The sequence below is a fragment of the Synchiropus splendidus genome, chromosome 19 (genome assembly GCF_027744825.2).
Source record: "Synchiropus splendidus isolate RoL2022-P1 chromosome 19, RoL_Sspl_1.0, whole genome shotgun sequence".
NCBI classification, from domain to species: Eukaryota; Metazoa; Chordata; class Actinopteri; order Syngnathiformes; family Callionymidae; genus Synchiropus; species Synchiropus splendidus.
This window is the reverse complement of record NC_071352.1, coordinates 11,320,319-11,336,087: the sequence shown is the minus strand read 5'-3', so window position 1 is coordinate 11,336,087 and position 15,769 is coordinate 11,320,319. Positions and strand designations below refer to the sequence as shown.

General features: G+C 43.3%; 2 protein-coding genes across 2 annotated transcripts; one reads left to right on the top strand and one right to left on the bottom strand.

The window, feature by feature from the left end:
• The first annotated feature begins 369 nt into the window (after positions 1-369).
• Positions 370-2,760, top strand: apnl (actinoporin-like protein). Its single transcript, XM_053852425.1, has 3 exons — positions 370-517; positions 981-1,088; positions 1,912-2,760. The coding sequence occupies exons 2-3, from the start codon at positions 985-987 to the stop codon at positions 2,357-2,359; spliced, it is 552 nt and encodes a 183-aa protein (XP_053708400.1). The 5' UTR covers positions 370-517; positions 981-984; the 3' UTR covers positions 2,360-2,760.
• An 8,490-nt stretch (positions 2,761-11,250) lies between these two features.
• Positions 11,251-15,660, bottom strand: ramp2 (receptor (G protein-coupled) activity modifying protein 2). The gene is made up of 6 exons (XM_053852093.1): positions 15,453-15,660; positions 15,107-15,169; positions 15,001-15,036; positions 13,417-13,449; positions 13,158-13,335; positions 11,251-12,025 (listed from the first exon to the last, which is right to left on the bottom strand). Exons 1-6 carry the CDS (start codon positions 15,511-15,513, stop codon positions 11,776-11,778), a joined length of 621 nt encoding a protein of 206 aa, XP_053708068.1. The 5' UTR covers positions 15,514-15,660; the 3' UTR covers positions 11,251-11,775.
• Between the last annotated feature and the right edge of the window lie 109 nt (positions 15,661-15,769).

Here is a 15,769-nt window from a genome sequence, read left to right as displayed (position 1 = left end):
CTGTATAGAGGCAGGATTTGTTCTTATTTGAGCAGTCGGGACATGGTGAGTGATGACCAGGGTCACGTCTCAACACATGTCAACAGTCCATCAGCTGCATTCAGAATATTTGTCCAAGGGTTTCGTACAGTGGAACGAGGAATGCAAAACATTTCTTTGCCAAACAGTCGCTAGGGAGTTCTGTTTTAACTTGTGCTGCGCACAATCCAGTTGAATGATGCAAGTATCCTGAGACCGATTTCCAAGCCCAACCGTACGTGGTTGGGAAACTTTTCCACAGCACAGGGTGCGGCCAGACTTTTGTTAATCCCAGAGGGGGGAAAGAAACAGGTTCTGTGTTTGCTCGCATAATCTTTTGAGAGCGCGCCTGGGTAAAGGAACTGCAGGTGATGATGAGGGAGTGTGTTCCAAGTGGGTGGGACTGATTTTCAAGGGCGGAGGTAGCCATCTTTGGGTGGGGGAATCGGAGCAGAGCAAGTTTCTCCAATACTTTATGAGGACCAGGACACCGAAGCAGGTAAGTCATCTTCAAAGATGTGTCTAAAATGGGTCATTAGCAAAAGGTTCATGGCTGGAAATGAGAATTAAGCAACGCAAAGTGCGGCACAGAAGCTCAATGGTGCATTTGTTTGATTTGTGTCTCATATCTGTTGACTAAATGCGCGCTCATCTTCTCCAGTGTTTTCACTCCAGTGCTGTTATGGCGCAGCACTTAGAGCGATAATTGAAAAGGTACACTCTCTAATGAGGCGAGGGGAGGCTGCAGCCATTCTCTGGCTGTTAACAGCAGTTTGGAAATCCCATTAGGCTCAGAAATCCATCATTCATACGCTCAGCCTGTCTATCTGTGCTCTTGAAGGTCAGGGTAATGCCAACTGAGCGAAGCACTGCTCTATAGGTCAGGAGGAGCTTTTCAACCGTAATAATGTTTGTGCTGCTCCACTACTTTGGTTGGTTTAACTCCTGAAGCTTCTCTGCAGCAACATGACTGAGACTGCAGAGGCCGTCGCCGCCGACATAAAAGCCAGGAGGAGCATCACCATCGAGCTCTCCAATGTCACGCACAACTACTGCCTCATCAATCCCAGGTAGGATTTGAAACTGAAAATGTATCTTGGTGCCGATAAAAGTCGTGCAGCCTGCATCCAGGACGTCCTCACTGCTAGTATATGGACGTTGGGAAAGTGGACTTTAGCGTCCTGTGCTGAAGCGGAGAGCAGCCTTGTTGGGCTTTCAATGGAAGCTCATGTTTCACCTTCTGCGGCACATCGAGACGCCCACAAGTTCCAATGGAGAAGATTCACTTGAATGTCACACAACAGTTAAAAATGTGGCAAACTCAAGGCCTGGGGGCCATAACCGACTCACCGTATAGTTGGCGCAAAATGTATTTGACTATAAGCCACTTTTATCTCACAGTTTAACATATGGATTTTCGCAGGCTAAGGAGCGTCATGCTGCCAAAATATTGTGCCCCATCATATAAAAGCGCTGAAATCCCAGGCGTTTTATTGACCTTAAAACACTGAAAATGCACCGTTTTTGTCAAGAGACAAGAATAGAGAGGAGACACACAAGCGAAAACAGTGCATTTTGAGCGCTTTAATGTCAATAAAGGATGTGAAAAGTTCAAGATTCAAGTTCAGAACATTGCCTAGTTTGTTTCATGAGTCAGTCTTGATGCTAGTTTAGAGGTGATCCTCATGCATTTTTGAGCCAGGTGCACCACTGACCTTTCTACGGCGCAGACAGCACCACTGCACCCGCGGCAATTATTTTTCATAAATTTAGTGGGTGTGGCTAATATTCTGGTGCACTCTGTAGTCCAGAATTCACGGTCAGCTTTGTCATTTGACAGGCTGTTACTGAGCCGTAGCATGAACATTACTGATGTCCTTGTGTGCTTATAAGGGTCTACCTTGATAACGGCGAGACGCACAACCCGCCTCAACCCACAGTGCCTCCGCTGCACACAGAGCTCTGCACTTTTACCAAGACGGGAGGCAAAGCGACGGGGGCTGTCGGGGTGCTGACCTACAACCTGCTGGAGAGATCTCAGAGCAACTTCATCGAGACCGTGGCCATCATGTTCTCTGTGCCATGGGACTACAACTTGTACAAAAACTGGTTTGCTGTGGGCATCTTTGACAGGGGAATTGAATGCAATGAGGCTTTGTTCAAAAAGATGTACTATGACAAGAAGCCAGAAGGGTTCGTGAGGGAGCATGCCGATGGGTCGGGGATCAATTATGTCGGGAAGTACCTTGACATCAAGGCTACCATGTGTCCCATGGGGAGGTCCATCATGAAGGTGGAAGTGTGGGATAAAGTTTTCACCCCCTTGGGTCAACATATTTAGCTGACTGGTGTTTAGACATCTGGTATCCCCGCTGCACAAGCAACCTTTTCATTTCTTTGGTTTGATGCTTCCTGCTTTGTGTGTTCCTCCTTGAACCTTGTGATAGAGTACAACAGTGACTGTTACATCTCCCATCACCGTTGTATGAATCTATCTCTTACTAACTGTGCTTAAGATCATTCTAAATCCCAGCAGTGCTGTGTTCAACTCCATCTGTCTCAACAGCATCCAGGTATAGAAGGAGCCTTTAGAAATGTAAATTCAAGAATGATTCAGCGAAGGACGAGGGCGCGCTGCGCTCTGTAGAAACACCTGTTTCCTGCTCATCTGGGTTTGCTCTGACACTGAGGAAGATAATAAAGAATTTGGATGAACAAGATTCATGCTGTGTTTATTACATTCTGTGAAAAAAAAATGTAAAAAAAAATAAATTACAATTTAAAGATTCATAATTCGGGACACTCAAGTTTTATAAGCACTGTTTTGCCTCCTTTTATTGAAAGAATTTCTCTATTTTTCCCATTAAAAAATGTCTGCAACATATTTCTTTCGTTGCTTAGTCATCATATTTTCTTCCAGATATAATATCTGTAATTTTCTAAAATGGGATTTGATGAGACCCAAAGTTGGCAGTGATGTGCGTCATCCAGGATGACTAACTCGAGATGGATGGATGAAATTGCGTCAGTCCTATACTGCACCCCTGTAATAGTGGGGAGGAGACTCTCACACGGTCGTCCATGGATTTACAGTACGTTGGACTGCTTGGCCTGACATGTTATCAATTTCCTGTTGCTCATCATTGCCATTGTTCCGACTTGCTCAGACGTGAAATGTTCCAGTGAGGTCATAGGTGATGAAACATTGACTTAAAAAAAAAAAAAAAAGCTGCAATGCCAAAGTAGTTGCTGGCATTTTTGATCCCCAATTGGTTTCAGAATCAGATGACAAAAAAAATAAAAAATAAATAAATAAATAAAATGAACATATAAAATAAAATAAAATAACAACAAGGCTGTTCACGAATTCAACAGTCTGACGGCCGAGGAGAAGAAGCTGTTCCTGTGACGGGAGGTTCTGGTCTGGATGGACCGTAGCCTCCTGCCAGAGGGAAGAGGAACACACAGTCCATGTCCAGGATGAGAAGGATTGGTTTGTCCAACATGTACACAAACTAAAGCAGGATACACATGTATGGATGTTTTAAGTCATGACATTTTTCCTACAAAGGTGTGTGTGTGTGTGTGTTTAAGCATATCTTTTCTAGTGAGGTCCAGTTTGGGCAGAACACACCCTTGTTTGAGGTGTTTGTGGGGACCTTTTGCTGTACGCCACAAAGTTAAGCCTCAATTTGAGAATGAGGGCTTCAAAAAAACGTAGTCATTATCACTGGGTTTCAGTTTGGTTCAGAGTCCTGCTTAAGGTTAGTCATGTGTTTTGGATGGTTAGGTTTAGAGTGAGAGGCTGGGGGAAGCATCATGGCAATGAGCGGTCCCCACAAAGATGGTGCGACAGACCTGTGTGCAGGTGTGTGCTTTGTTTATCCTACTTTGTGGGGACCAATTCTTGACAAAATGCTATTCTTGTGAGGACCATATGACTTAGTGAGGACATTTGGTTGGACGCCACAAGGTTAAGCCACAATTTAAGGATGAAGACTTCAAAATAACTGGGTCATTACAATTGGGTTTCAGTTTGGTTCCAAGTCCTGGTTAAGGTTAGCCTTCTGTTGAGGATGGTTAGGTTCAGAGTGAGAGGCTGGGGAAAGGGTTATTGCTATGAGAAACCTCACAAATGTCCCCACAAAGACAGCAATAGAAACCTGTCCTCATCTGCTTGAGCCATCACACAAATTGTCTATTCAAAATAAACTTGTCGACAGTGTTGTCGAACCATAAAAATGTTTTGCAGTTATACGTTTCAATCATTTAATGTATTGAACTCTTAAGGCTTTAATGTCAATAAAGGATGTGAAAAGTTCAAGATTCAAGTTCAGAACATTGCCTGGTTTGTTTCATGAGTCAGTCTTGATGCAAGTTTAGAGGTGATCCTCATGCATTTTTGAGCCAGGTGCACCACTGACCGTCCTACGGCGCAGACAGCACCACTGCACCCGCGGCTATTTTCTTTCTTAAATTTAGTGGGTGTGGCTAATATTCTGGTGCACTCTGCAAACATCAATACTTCCTTCCAACAGGTACCATCATTCCCTTGTTAAGTGCCATCATAACCTGCCGTTGTTGACAATATAAAACCATCAATTATCGGCTCATTGTTCCCAGCGTTGTTTTTTCTGCAATTAGGATCCAGCGGAGGAGCGCGAGGTGGAAGAAGAATGAGGCAATAATGGATTTAGGTTAAGCCCTTGTTATTATGATGGCTGAGCTACTCATTACACATGCTGAAAGCCTTGTGAATCTTTCATTGGGGAGAGAAGACAATCTCTGCGTCTTGTCAGACGACTTGAATGCAAAAGCAGTTCCACACGGACGGAGTCACTAACCGGGGACAAATACGCGTGTTGAGCAGGAGGAGATGGAGTGAGGGGAACGTAAACAGCAGCCACCGCTGAAGTTGTGTCCCACCCTGTTGACGATAACAACGGCGGTGCACCATGGCGCTGGTGGGGCGTCGACTGATGCAGCCACAAAGACGCCCAGATCAAAGCTCCTCGCTCGCTGTCACTCGTTGCATTTGCATGAAAGCCATACATAATATAGAAGCAAACCCAGCTTGTTTAGCCTCAATCCCTGACTTGTGCGCTGTAAGAGGGAAAATGACTTATAAACCAACTTTTGTTTGAAACCACAGAAATCCAAGCCGGTATAATGCCTCGGATATTCTGCCCTCTCTGCTTATATATTTGTCATAAACCTGCTATTGTGTGTCGATAATAGTGTTCTAAATACATGTGCTTTTCATATATAAATCTGCATGTGTGTGTGTTAATGCACATGCCAATGCACACAATGACATGTGACATAATCTCATCAGATGTACAGTATGTTCAATGGAAAAATATAGAAAGTAGGTATAGTTGATCTGCTGCTATGCATCTTTTCACCCAAGATTTGACCAACTTTTTTCAAATGGTATGTATGTGTGTGTGTGTGCATGCGTGTGTGTGTGTGTGTGTGTGTTAAACAACATAGGATGAACATCCAAATACTTAAATACCAAAAATACCAATTACTTTTTATTATAGAAGCATCTGTTTTTTTGTCTGATTTTCTCCCCCTGACTTGTTTCTCAAAATTTGAGATTATCTGTTTTGTGTTTAAAAAGGTGTGGCTGCATTATACACACAAACAAGAACAATATTTAGTTTTTATTTGTTCATTGTTCTCAAGAAAAACTACCGAAAGCAAATTTTCAACAGTTTCAATATTGTCAGTCCTCAACATTGTCTGAATCAACAAACAACAGACAATGTGTTCAAAGCGGGAAAAATAAATAAACCATCTCATCATCGAATTCATATTTAGTCCTGCCATTAGCTCACAATATGATGAATGCGTGGCCAATACCTGTGAGTTCTGCGAGGCGCTGCAATTTTGTCCAGTCATCCCGACTTTCCCCCAAATGCAACCACATTAAACCACATTCATCTCCTTTCTACGCAGCATGTGCGGCATCATATTCACTCCCACCTTGTTGGGATGAAGTCATGTGTCATGCCAAACGCTCACATTTGCCTACAAATATCGCCTCTAGGGGTCATGATTCAGATATGAGCGATTCTGAATCAATTCATAAATGTCCAAATTCCAATGACTTCAATATGTAATAGGCGGAACTAAAAAGCAGAACTCACTAGTGGGTCGGATATAAACAAACACCTCTCTCCATGCTATTTCTGCCACTCTACATCCTGACCCTGTGTAACATACCAGCAGTCACACACACACAAACATGCCCCATCTTTACTTCTCAGACTCCGCCCAAGCATCCATCAGTCTCCGCCCATAGGAGGCGCTCCGTAACAAAACAGCAGATCATTTTTTTCAACTGCTGCCTGTTTCTCACAAGCTAATTTGCAATGGTCCTTATTTTCTGTCACGTGGATCCAGAGCCATAATTGACTAAACTTTCACTGCATTAAAAAAAAAAAGAATAAATAAAAATCAGGTGTGTTGGCCGCAAGAAAGGTTTGTTAAACCCTAAAGGGCCTGAGAAATGAAATGGAGAGCAATGGAAACTGCTTTTGTTTAGAAACATTCACGGCAGACGACATTCATGCAGTTGCTGCCACAACATTTTATTTTTCCTTTCAGCGTGTATTTTCCTGGGACCTGTTGATAAATCCTCACTCATGTCTTTGAATATACATCTGTGCACACAGTCGGCATGTGCGCACATACGCTGTTCACTCCAGCATGTCATATGATACAATTTATATTCATCACTTTTCTTGCGTCTTTAAACAGGAACAATTGAAATGCTCCTCTCTTGCGCTGATAACCGTAAGTAGCTCAGTGTTCGTGGAGTGGTTGTGTTTACCAACGTGGCTGTTGGGGAAGCTGAGAGCATCTGTCAGAAAAAAAATCCTCCCTGGATATTAAAAGGAGCGGGAAGCAGATGAATACAGGTGCAGCGCTGGCGTTAACACCTTGTTGACGTGTCTATTCATGACTCCGGAATCAGCTGATACAAACAGCGGGAAAATAAGCAGCTTGTTGTGAACCTGCCTGCAAAAAAGACCCGACGCTTGCGACATCAAGTCGTAGAATTTGGATTGTTTAAAAGTACATTACCTAAAAGCAAATGTTTTTTATATATTGTTCTCTATTCTCAATAATATACACACTTCTTCACTCTGAAATGAACAAGTGATAATAAAGATCTAAGCCACTTTAACTGTCTCCTCTGACTGATGAAAATCTACAGTTCTATTTTGACCCTCTTCCAAACGGTTGGACTTCAAACCCTAAACTTGCCAAACGCAGCACCAAAACTCCTTTGCCGATCACTACCTATAATATATACAGTCAGGTTCCAGACCAGACTGTCCTCTCACGCTATAAAAGTTTAACTCATTCACATCATTTACAAGTTCACATAAACTAACTACCATGAGATAAAACTTTGTTTGAAAACCTCCTGTGTACATGATGTTACCCAACTACATGAGAGTGTCACCTTTGTGAGACCTTTGAAAACAGGGCCGGCAAGTGATGTTCCATCTTTATCACTCAGCAGCTGCCTACATCAGCACCTGCCAATAAAATAGCAGCTGACTCATCAGCGACTCTTTCATTTGTCACTTCAAAAAGACAGTTTTAGATTGTGTTTCGGGACCTTAGCTGACTTCATTGAGGGTGTCAAGAGTCCCGCGACATCGTCTGGACCACTACCAAGTCACATCTGTGGCTGATAAATAAAACGTTTTGACTAAATCTAATACTTTATTTGACTCGCACCACATGTTAGACTGAAGCAATCTGCTGTAGAATGGTGGCCCCACTTGGCTGAAGTTCACCGTGGAGGAATGGAAATGGGGGTCACGGCAGGTCGCCCCTGGAGGCAGTTGGGGAGCAACGGCTGGTCCACATAAATGTGGAGATTGAACTCATACATTCATTGAGTTCCTGTTATCACCGGCCGGAACCTGTTCAGCTGGCGAAAGAAGGGGGACACCCTGAACATGAAGCTACTCCAGAACATCCAAGAACAATTTGATGGCCGAAAATAACCTCTTTAGGACTGTTTAAGGAGACCAAAGTGGGTGAGGTAGCCAGCGCTCTGCATTGCATCCAACTCAGGGTTGCCTCCAGCTGCAATTGAACTGGTTACCCTCTTGTTGTGAGGGGACCCATGTCAACCTCTACAAGGCTATGAATGAGGTCAAGGAGGGCATGAGAAATCATCTCTTCCAAGCTGAAAAGGTGGAGGTATACATAACCTATTAGTAACTTATCACCAGGAACTATTGTTTCTGTATTCTGTATTTGGATCAGGCGAATTTAATGCCTTTCGACGTTCATTCTTCAGGTTTTAAATCGGTGTTCAGCTCTGTATTTGACTGGCTCTGGCGTTCAATTGACAGTTTGACTTTTTAGGACTGAAAAATATAATTTGAAATATTAATTTAAACAGGTTTCTGCCATGACTCATTTTAAAGGGCTCTATTGTGTTACAGCAGCATCTCGTGGTGACCTCTCAAATTACTTGTAACCTACAGTCTGAGTCCCTCGGACAGAGAAGTGGCGACATTAAAACCGCATGTTTTGGCTGTTGCTTCCTGTGTCTACAAGGTCTGGACCCAAATTTTAGAACAAAGGATTTTGAACAATAATACATATGTTATTCTATTTTTTTCGTTGTTGTTATTCTTCATGTTTGACAAAAATGCAAGAAATAGAGACGTTCTTGGAATTTTTTTTTTTATTAATAAATTTCAGGTATGTTGATGAATGTTTATTTTATTTTATTATTTTCTTTATCATTTTTATGTTTATTTTAATTTATTTATTTATTTATTTTTGTCAGCACTTTATTCCAAAACACTTTCCTAGTTGCTGGGCTCCCCACTGACCATGGCAATAAATTAAATTCTGATTCTGAGGTATTAGAATCCACATGGCAATAAAGCTGATTCTGATTCTGATTCAGATTATACTATACTGCAGCAACCTCTAGTGGCGAACTTGAACATGACTGAAAATGCGATACACTATGTGGTGTAATAGCATTATTCCCTCATATATCGGTGACAAATAAAATTCATGAACATTGGAAATTAATATTTATGAATAGATGTTATTAAGAAAAAAAATGATTCAGTGTCAACAAATATCGTTAGGTGATATTTTTTTCCATAAACGTGTCCAAATAAATAATATAATTATCAACATTTTGTAGCAATACAAAGCAATAAAGTAATAAACAGCAAAATAAAAGCACACAATCATCACAGATGCTTTGTGTCAAACCTACTTATAATTACATTTATCATTTTTGATTGCTTGCAATTTATTTTAATATTATTTAATTATTTATTACTGGTGGAGGACGAGGCCGCACGCAGGAGCAGCTGTCTTCTTAGAAAAATATAATAAAATAAAAGCCCCTCTGGTGGGTCGGAGTTGATCTGCGCCTGTCGTGATAGGAGGTTTGCGGCTGCCACAAGAGGGAGCCAACGAGTCTCTGAGTGAGCGCAGTCATCTCAACCCCAAATCATGATCAAAATATTGGATGATTTATGTTTTTTAACTTACTGATGGTCATCAAAGAAAGAAATGAATAACGTGCATAAGTATTTGTACAGGGTTTGTGTAAGAATGAAGAGATGAATAATCCTTGTCCTGAATACACTAAACAATGAACTATGAAAAAACTAACATTGAAGTGCAAAAACACATCAGAGAAAATTGGTTATTCCATCAACATGATCATCATGACTCATTCATATTCAATAGGTACAGTGGTTCTCGACCACAATCCATTCCAGACGTTCCGCCATTCGAGAAGTGAATTGTTTGAAATCTGAATCGATTTTTCCCATTACAATGAATGGAAAAAGAACTAATGCGTTCCAAGCCTTAAAATAGTCTTTTGTAGGAGTGAATGTAGAGTGTCTGCTGCAGGTGCGCTGTTCCTCTATGTGTGTGGCCGCTGCATGTGGGAGGGGTTGCCACCTCCAGAAGTGAAGAGGTGCCCGGTGCGTGTCCAGCTCTGAATGTGCGCTTCTGTGCAGTTTGGCTGTGACAAAGTCATAAACCAAGTCACGCTCTGTCCCAGACTCGCCTCATCCCTGTCCCAGCTCCAGCCCACAACAGGACATCAAACCCTGGAGTGAGCGCTCCAGCACCTCCCCTGTGACACTCTACCACGGTCCAGCGGGTTGTGGGTCAGCTGATCGGACCGCGCACGTTATGTTTTTTCCGACTTTTTTCGACTTCGAGTTCTGGATTTTCGTTTGAAATTCGAAGCAAAAAAATCACGTAATTTTTGTTCGAATTCCGGGACATTCGAAAACCGAGGTACCACTGTATTTATCTACACAGAAAGTAGGCTATAACTGGATATAAGAGGTCCAATATCATAACTTAAACACTGTATTTCATTAACTACATGTGCCTTAGTTTGAGAACAGATCAATAAGCAGCGGTTCCACTGACTATTTCAAACGTAACCAACCTCTTGACGCATGAAAATATAATTATGTATGACTTAGGGGCCATTTCTCCTTCAAGATGAGGACACACAACTGTCGTGAAGTCAAAAGAAAAACCCAACATTGTTTACTCCTGGATCATGAATAACATGATTGAAGAGGAAACAAAGTTGTATTACGTGATAGCTGTCATCACCTCAACCCCTAAAATCCATGTCGACTTTTGACTGCGAGAACCCAAAGACATGTCAGTGAAAAGAATTCTAACCCCTTAGGTCTGACAGCATGATGACGCATGTGTCATGTTTAATATCGGTTCCCAAAATCACATCTTGCAAAACTGCGTCAGAAGTGGTTTGTGTCTTCATATAATAGCATGGTGTTACCCAAGCTTTGGCTGTGATCAGAAAAGGAAGATCGGGTGCGGTCCACGATGACCCGACATATAGAGGACGGAGGTCACGGAACACACTTTCCCATCCAGCTGTGCCAAATGCAAACCTCCTCACACACACACACACACACACACACACACACAAGGAGGCCCACCCTGTAGTTCTGGGATGATCCATGAGCGTATTCAGCCCTTCCGTCACTACATCAGCATTCAGCATTGCACTGGAGATACAGTGCAACTGAACCCAAGGAGAAGAGATGCCATCTGCAGCCCACTCAGGAGACATAGGTGTTTCATCAAATTCTGACACCAGTTGAAGAGGACGTCTGGCCTCCATCTGCTCCAAAATCACCAGACACCGCAGCCATTTGACTGGATAGTATTAAATATATTTCACTTCATCACAATCTTACAGGACAGTAACTTTATAAATACAGTTGTGAAAGCATTTAAACAAGCTTCGTCGTCATAACACCACCAGGCGAAGATCTCTCTTCTTGTCGATATATTATTCATATGAGTTCATTTGCGTGAGTCCGGTGTTTGGAGAGAGGAAGATGGTTCCATGCTTCTCACAAATGGACAATACCAGGAAGGGGCTCTCCTCTGCAGGGCGTACTCACATGTTGTGTCTCATTTGTGACCTCTGACACCCCAACTTCCACGAGCAATGACTCATACCGAGTATATCCTCCAGGCTTCTCTCTGCCCTTTTGTCAATAAAAAAGTGTTCCATGCAAGCTTTAGAACTTTTGTCGGCAGAATCATATTACTAAATACAACTTTATTTGAATCATTTTGTGCAATTAAAACGCTGACAATATGACCGGAAGTCACAGCTGGATCAGCCAGATCTTTTTTTTTTTTATAACAAGAAGCAGCCGCAGCTGCCATCCAGGCTCATCAGGAACTTCCATCACCGTTCTTGGTCTTCAGGACCACCAGGCTGACCATGACTGGGATCAAGCAGATGGGAGTGATGACCAGAGCAAATACGATTCCAGGCGGAGGGTCAATGAGTTCTTCTGTTGGACAGTCTGCAAAATATTGAGAGTGAATTCCCACAAAGGTCTGCTCCACCAAAGAGTTGGGCCACGGGATGTGGAGACAGTCAGAGATCATCTCCGTGCAGTGACTGAGGTTGCTGTACACTCTGCCGGAAAGAAAGGCGGAGAGAATAGTTACAAAGTGAAATTCAGTTTCGTTACTTTAATGTTGTAAAACTAGTCCAAATATGTCACGACTCAATACAAACCAGTTTATATAATTCTATTTCATTCAGTTTTCATACAAAGGCAGTCAATATAAATCATAAATATCAGAAGATGTTTCAGGAATGAAAATCCTGTGGATATGACTTTGGTCAAAACGTGTATAAGAGTACATGATATGATGACTCTATTCTGGTGAGAGCTATAACAGTGAATATAGTATAACAGCCCAAGAGGACATCAGAATCCGAACAGTGAGAGACGCCATACAATACTTCATCCATCCATCTTCTCCCGCTTATCCTTCACCAGGTCGCAGGGACAGCAGCTTCAACAGCGAGAGGCAAATGTCCTTCTCCCTGTCAGCTGTGACTGGGAGATCACGAGACACTATAACCCTTCACCTGGTCTCCTCGGAGCTTCCCGTTCCAGAAACACCTCCAAAGGGAGCCGCCCACGAGATCCCCAAACCCTATCTCTAGGGTGAGGAGAGACCTCTAGGGAGATGCCTGCCACCCGACGGAGAAAACTCGTTTCAGCCGCTCGCATCCGAGATCTCCTTCTTTCGTTCTTGACCCAAAACTCATGATCGCAGTTGAGGGTCGGAACAAACATTGGTAAATGGAAAGTTTGCCGAGAAGCAGTGTGGATGTACACACTGTCAAAGAAGGTAGCAAGCGTGCTTCTGCTAGCCATTTCTACACACCACGGCAGCAGTTTCAAAAGTGTGCAGTTTGGAAGTTGTAGTTTCTCAAACGTCATTGATTCAGCGTCAAAAGATTTCTGAGTGTGGTCTGGCGGGAAAGCCTCAGAACTGGCAGGGTACCGCCTGAAACCATGCCCCGTGTGGGAGAGAATACAACCATACACATGCATGAACACAATGACTGGTGGGTATATGCTTGGTATATTGATGTTCATCTAAGGCCAATGGGACAATAGCTGTGCAGAGATTCACTAACAGGTGGTTGGTTGACCACCAAAACTGAATCCTCTGTTCCTTGACCCCTTGACCAACATATCCTGAAGTCCCAGGTAGACGATCACAAACCTAATCATATACAAGGTACTTACCCACTGACTTTACTCCAAAGGCACCAGTCGCTGCTGTTATGTGATCCCATTGAAGCTTCAAAATTGTGGATACACAGAAGTCTAAGTAGGTCCTGAAGACACTCCATCGTGGGCGCATCATAAGCGTAATTGCAGAAGTTACAGTAGTCCAAGCAGTCTGGGACATTATCACCACAATCTGTGAGTATCGCAAAAAAAAAAAAGTGTGAAAGGGATGTCGAGACGTACCAAGACAGTCAGTATGAAGGGTGATATATACCAAACGGTAGGGTGTGTTCCGGATAAGTGGCATCTGTAATGAAGACAAGAAATATTTTCATCATGACAAAGTCTTACACTGTACATCTTTAAGGATTTTAGTCAGAGAAGGCAGCTGCAGATGTGGACCACACACTCACCCGTGAGAAAAGAGAGCAAGAATCCAATGAAACCAAGGGCTCCCTTCATGTCAGAGAAAATGAAACAAGGTGCCTCTCTCTGTCCTGATGATCATTTACGATAAAGCTGAGCCTCTTACTCTGTCCACAGCAAGGCATAACAGGAAACCGGGCAGGACGGAAGAGACGCGGTGTTACTCCTCAGTTACCAGATGTCCAAGAAGTGCTACCCTCGGTGACCAGATGTTCTTCGGAGATCCGTCTGAGACAGGCCCTGCGTGTTGGCAGCAGCTCTTCCCTCTCCAACGCATGTTTCTAAGGGATTTTCTCCCTTTTTGAAGGGGGTGGAGGCAACAACAATTGTCCTCTCCGTTCCCCCAAATAAAGAGGGAGCACACCCAGCCTGGGCTGGACTCACATCTGAAAACCCTTTAGTCTTTAACTCTTGTTCTGCTTTTTAGTCTCACTTTCTCACAGTCCAAGGCCTGGCTGGCTCACAGCATGTGATTTATTTGCCTTTTGGGCTGCCTCTGCCAAATAGGAAACATGAGCAAACATTTAGGGCTAAGCATTTTGGGGAGGATGTTATCGTGAGCCGGCTGAGAGTGTTCAGCAGACAGCTGCGATTTCAGATTTGGGTTAATATGTCCAGACGTGAGAGGAGCTATTAGTCCAGGCTTTGCACCACCAACCACGTTACCTGCCTGAAGACATCCGAATAAGCCGCTCAGCTGGAGTTTGTCGTCACATTGTGAGTGTTTGTGTTTCATCGCAACCAGCTCATCCCAACATCTGTTTACTGAACACCATTTTGATTTAGTAATGACATCAGGAGAAGTGTCTGTTGAGTAGGGGAGGAGCTCAGAGTTGGGGGAGTTGGCAGAGAAAGGAGGGGGGACAGTCTGAGGGGCGTGAAAGTCGGAGTGGGACGGCACATGATGGGGATCACTGAAAGAGCAGCTTATTTCACAACCGGGAGTTCATGCGTTGATCGTTGCATGGGGTGAGCGACGAATAAATTCAGGAAGTGAAGCCAGCTGGGGGCTCCTCGTAATAAGGTTTCGGTTAACCTTTCACCCTGGGACATTATGAGTCCTGAGCCGACTGCTGTTGACCCCTCGCTGGTCCCGACCTCACTGAGAGTTTGTCTTGGATTGGAGGGGAAGACACATGAGGGGATCTTGGCTGAAGGCAGGAACTTGAACCTCGGCTTGTTCTGTTTGTCAGCTCCGGGCCAAGCAAATGAGTTTGAGGGAACTAATCCAAAACTAATCCCCACTTGGCCCTGGTTATCCAACCTCAGCATGAAAGGTAGACAATGTACATAATACCATAGAGTGCTCAAATATGCGTGTAAAACGATACGTCCTGAAGTGTAGTACCTCACATATATATGAGATAGTAAGTATCTCCAGCACAGCTTTAAATATGAGCACTTAGAAAAAGAAATATTCTGAATAACTTACTGATGATCTCAGTCATTGCTTCTGTTGACTGGGAGTCTGTTAAGAAAAGCATCTGGTTAGTGTTGCGTGCCATGAGCTTATCTTTTATTTGTACTTGAACACATACATGTGATTGTGGTGGGCTGCGCCGCTACCTTCTCATCTATCAGACACACAACTGCTGTTTGTCCTTTGGCGGGAGACACAAATGTGAGAAGGTTAAAACAACAATGGCTTACAATTGTTTACTTACTTATCCATATTAAAACTTGTATTGGATAGTTTGCCGTGCCACAGTCGCAACGCCAGCTTTCAAACTATGCAATAATGAATTTGTCTGACAAAAAACGTCCATCATTAGATTGTTGTGGCTTGAGTCATAGTATCAAACTGAATCGTAATGTCTACTCTGAGACAGACTCCATCACTAAAAGCTGAGTTCTTAGGTGAGATGAAGCGGAAAAGTGACTTACCCAAAATGAGAAGAGTCATCAAACAGCCAGAAAAGAAGCGTGAGGAGCTGGATTCGGTCATTTTGTCCGGCAATCCTCAGTCTTCCCCTCCAAGTGGGTTTGGGATTACATATCTCAACCTATTTTAACAGGAAGGGTCTATAAAACAACAGGAAGCCCCCATTTCCTAGGATGGGCGTATTCCCACAAAGGGACAGGCAGCGCTTTAGATAAGGTGGAAACCACTGTGGTCCACTAAAGTATCATCTCGCTCTTCTTCTTCTCTCATCTCATCCCACTGGGTTTGCAAATGCTACACCTCTCTAGCAACATGTGGT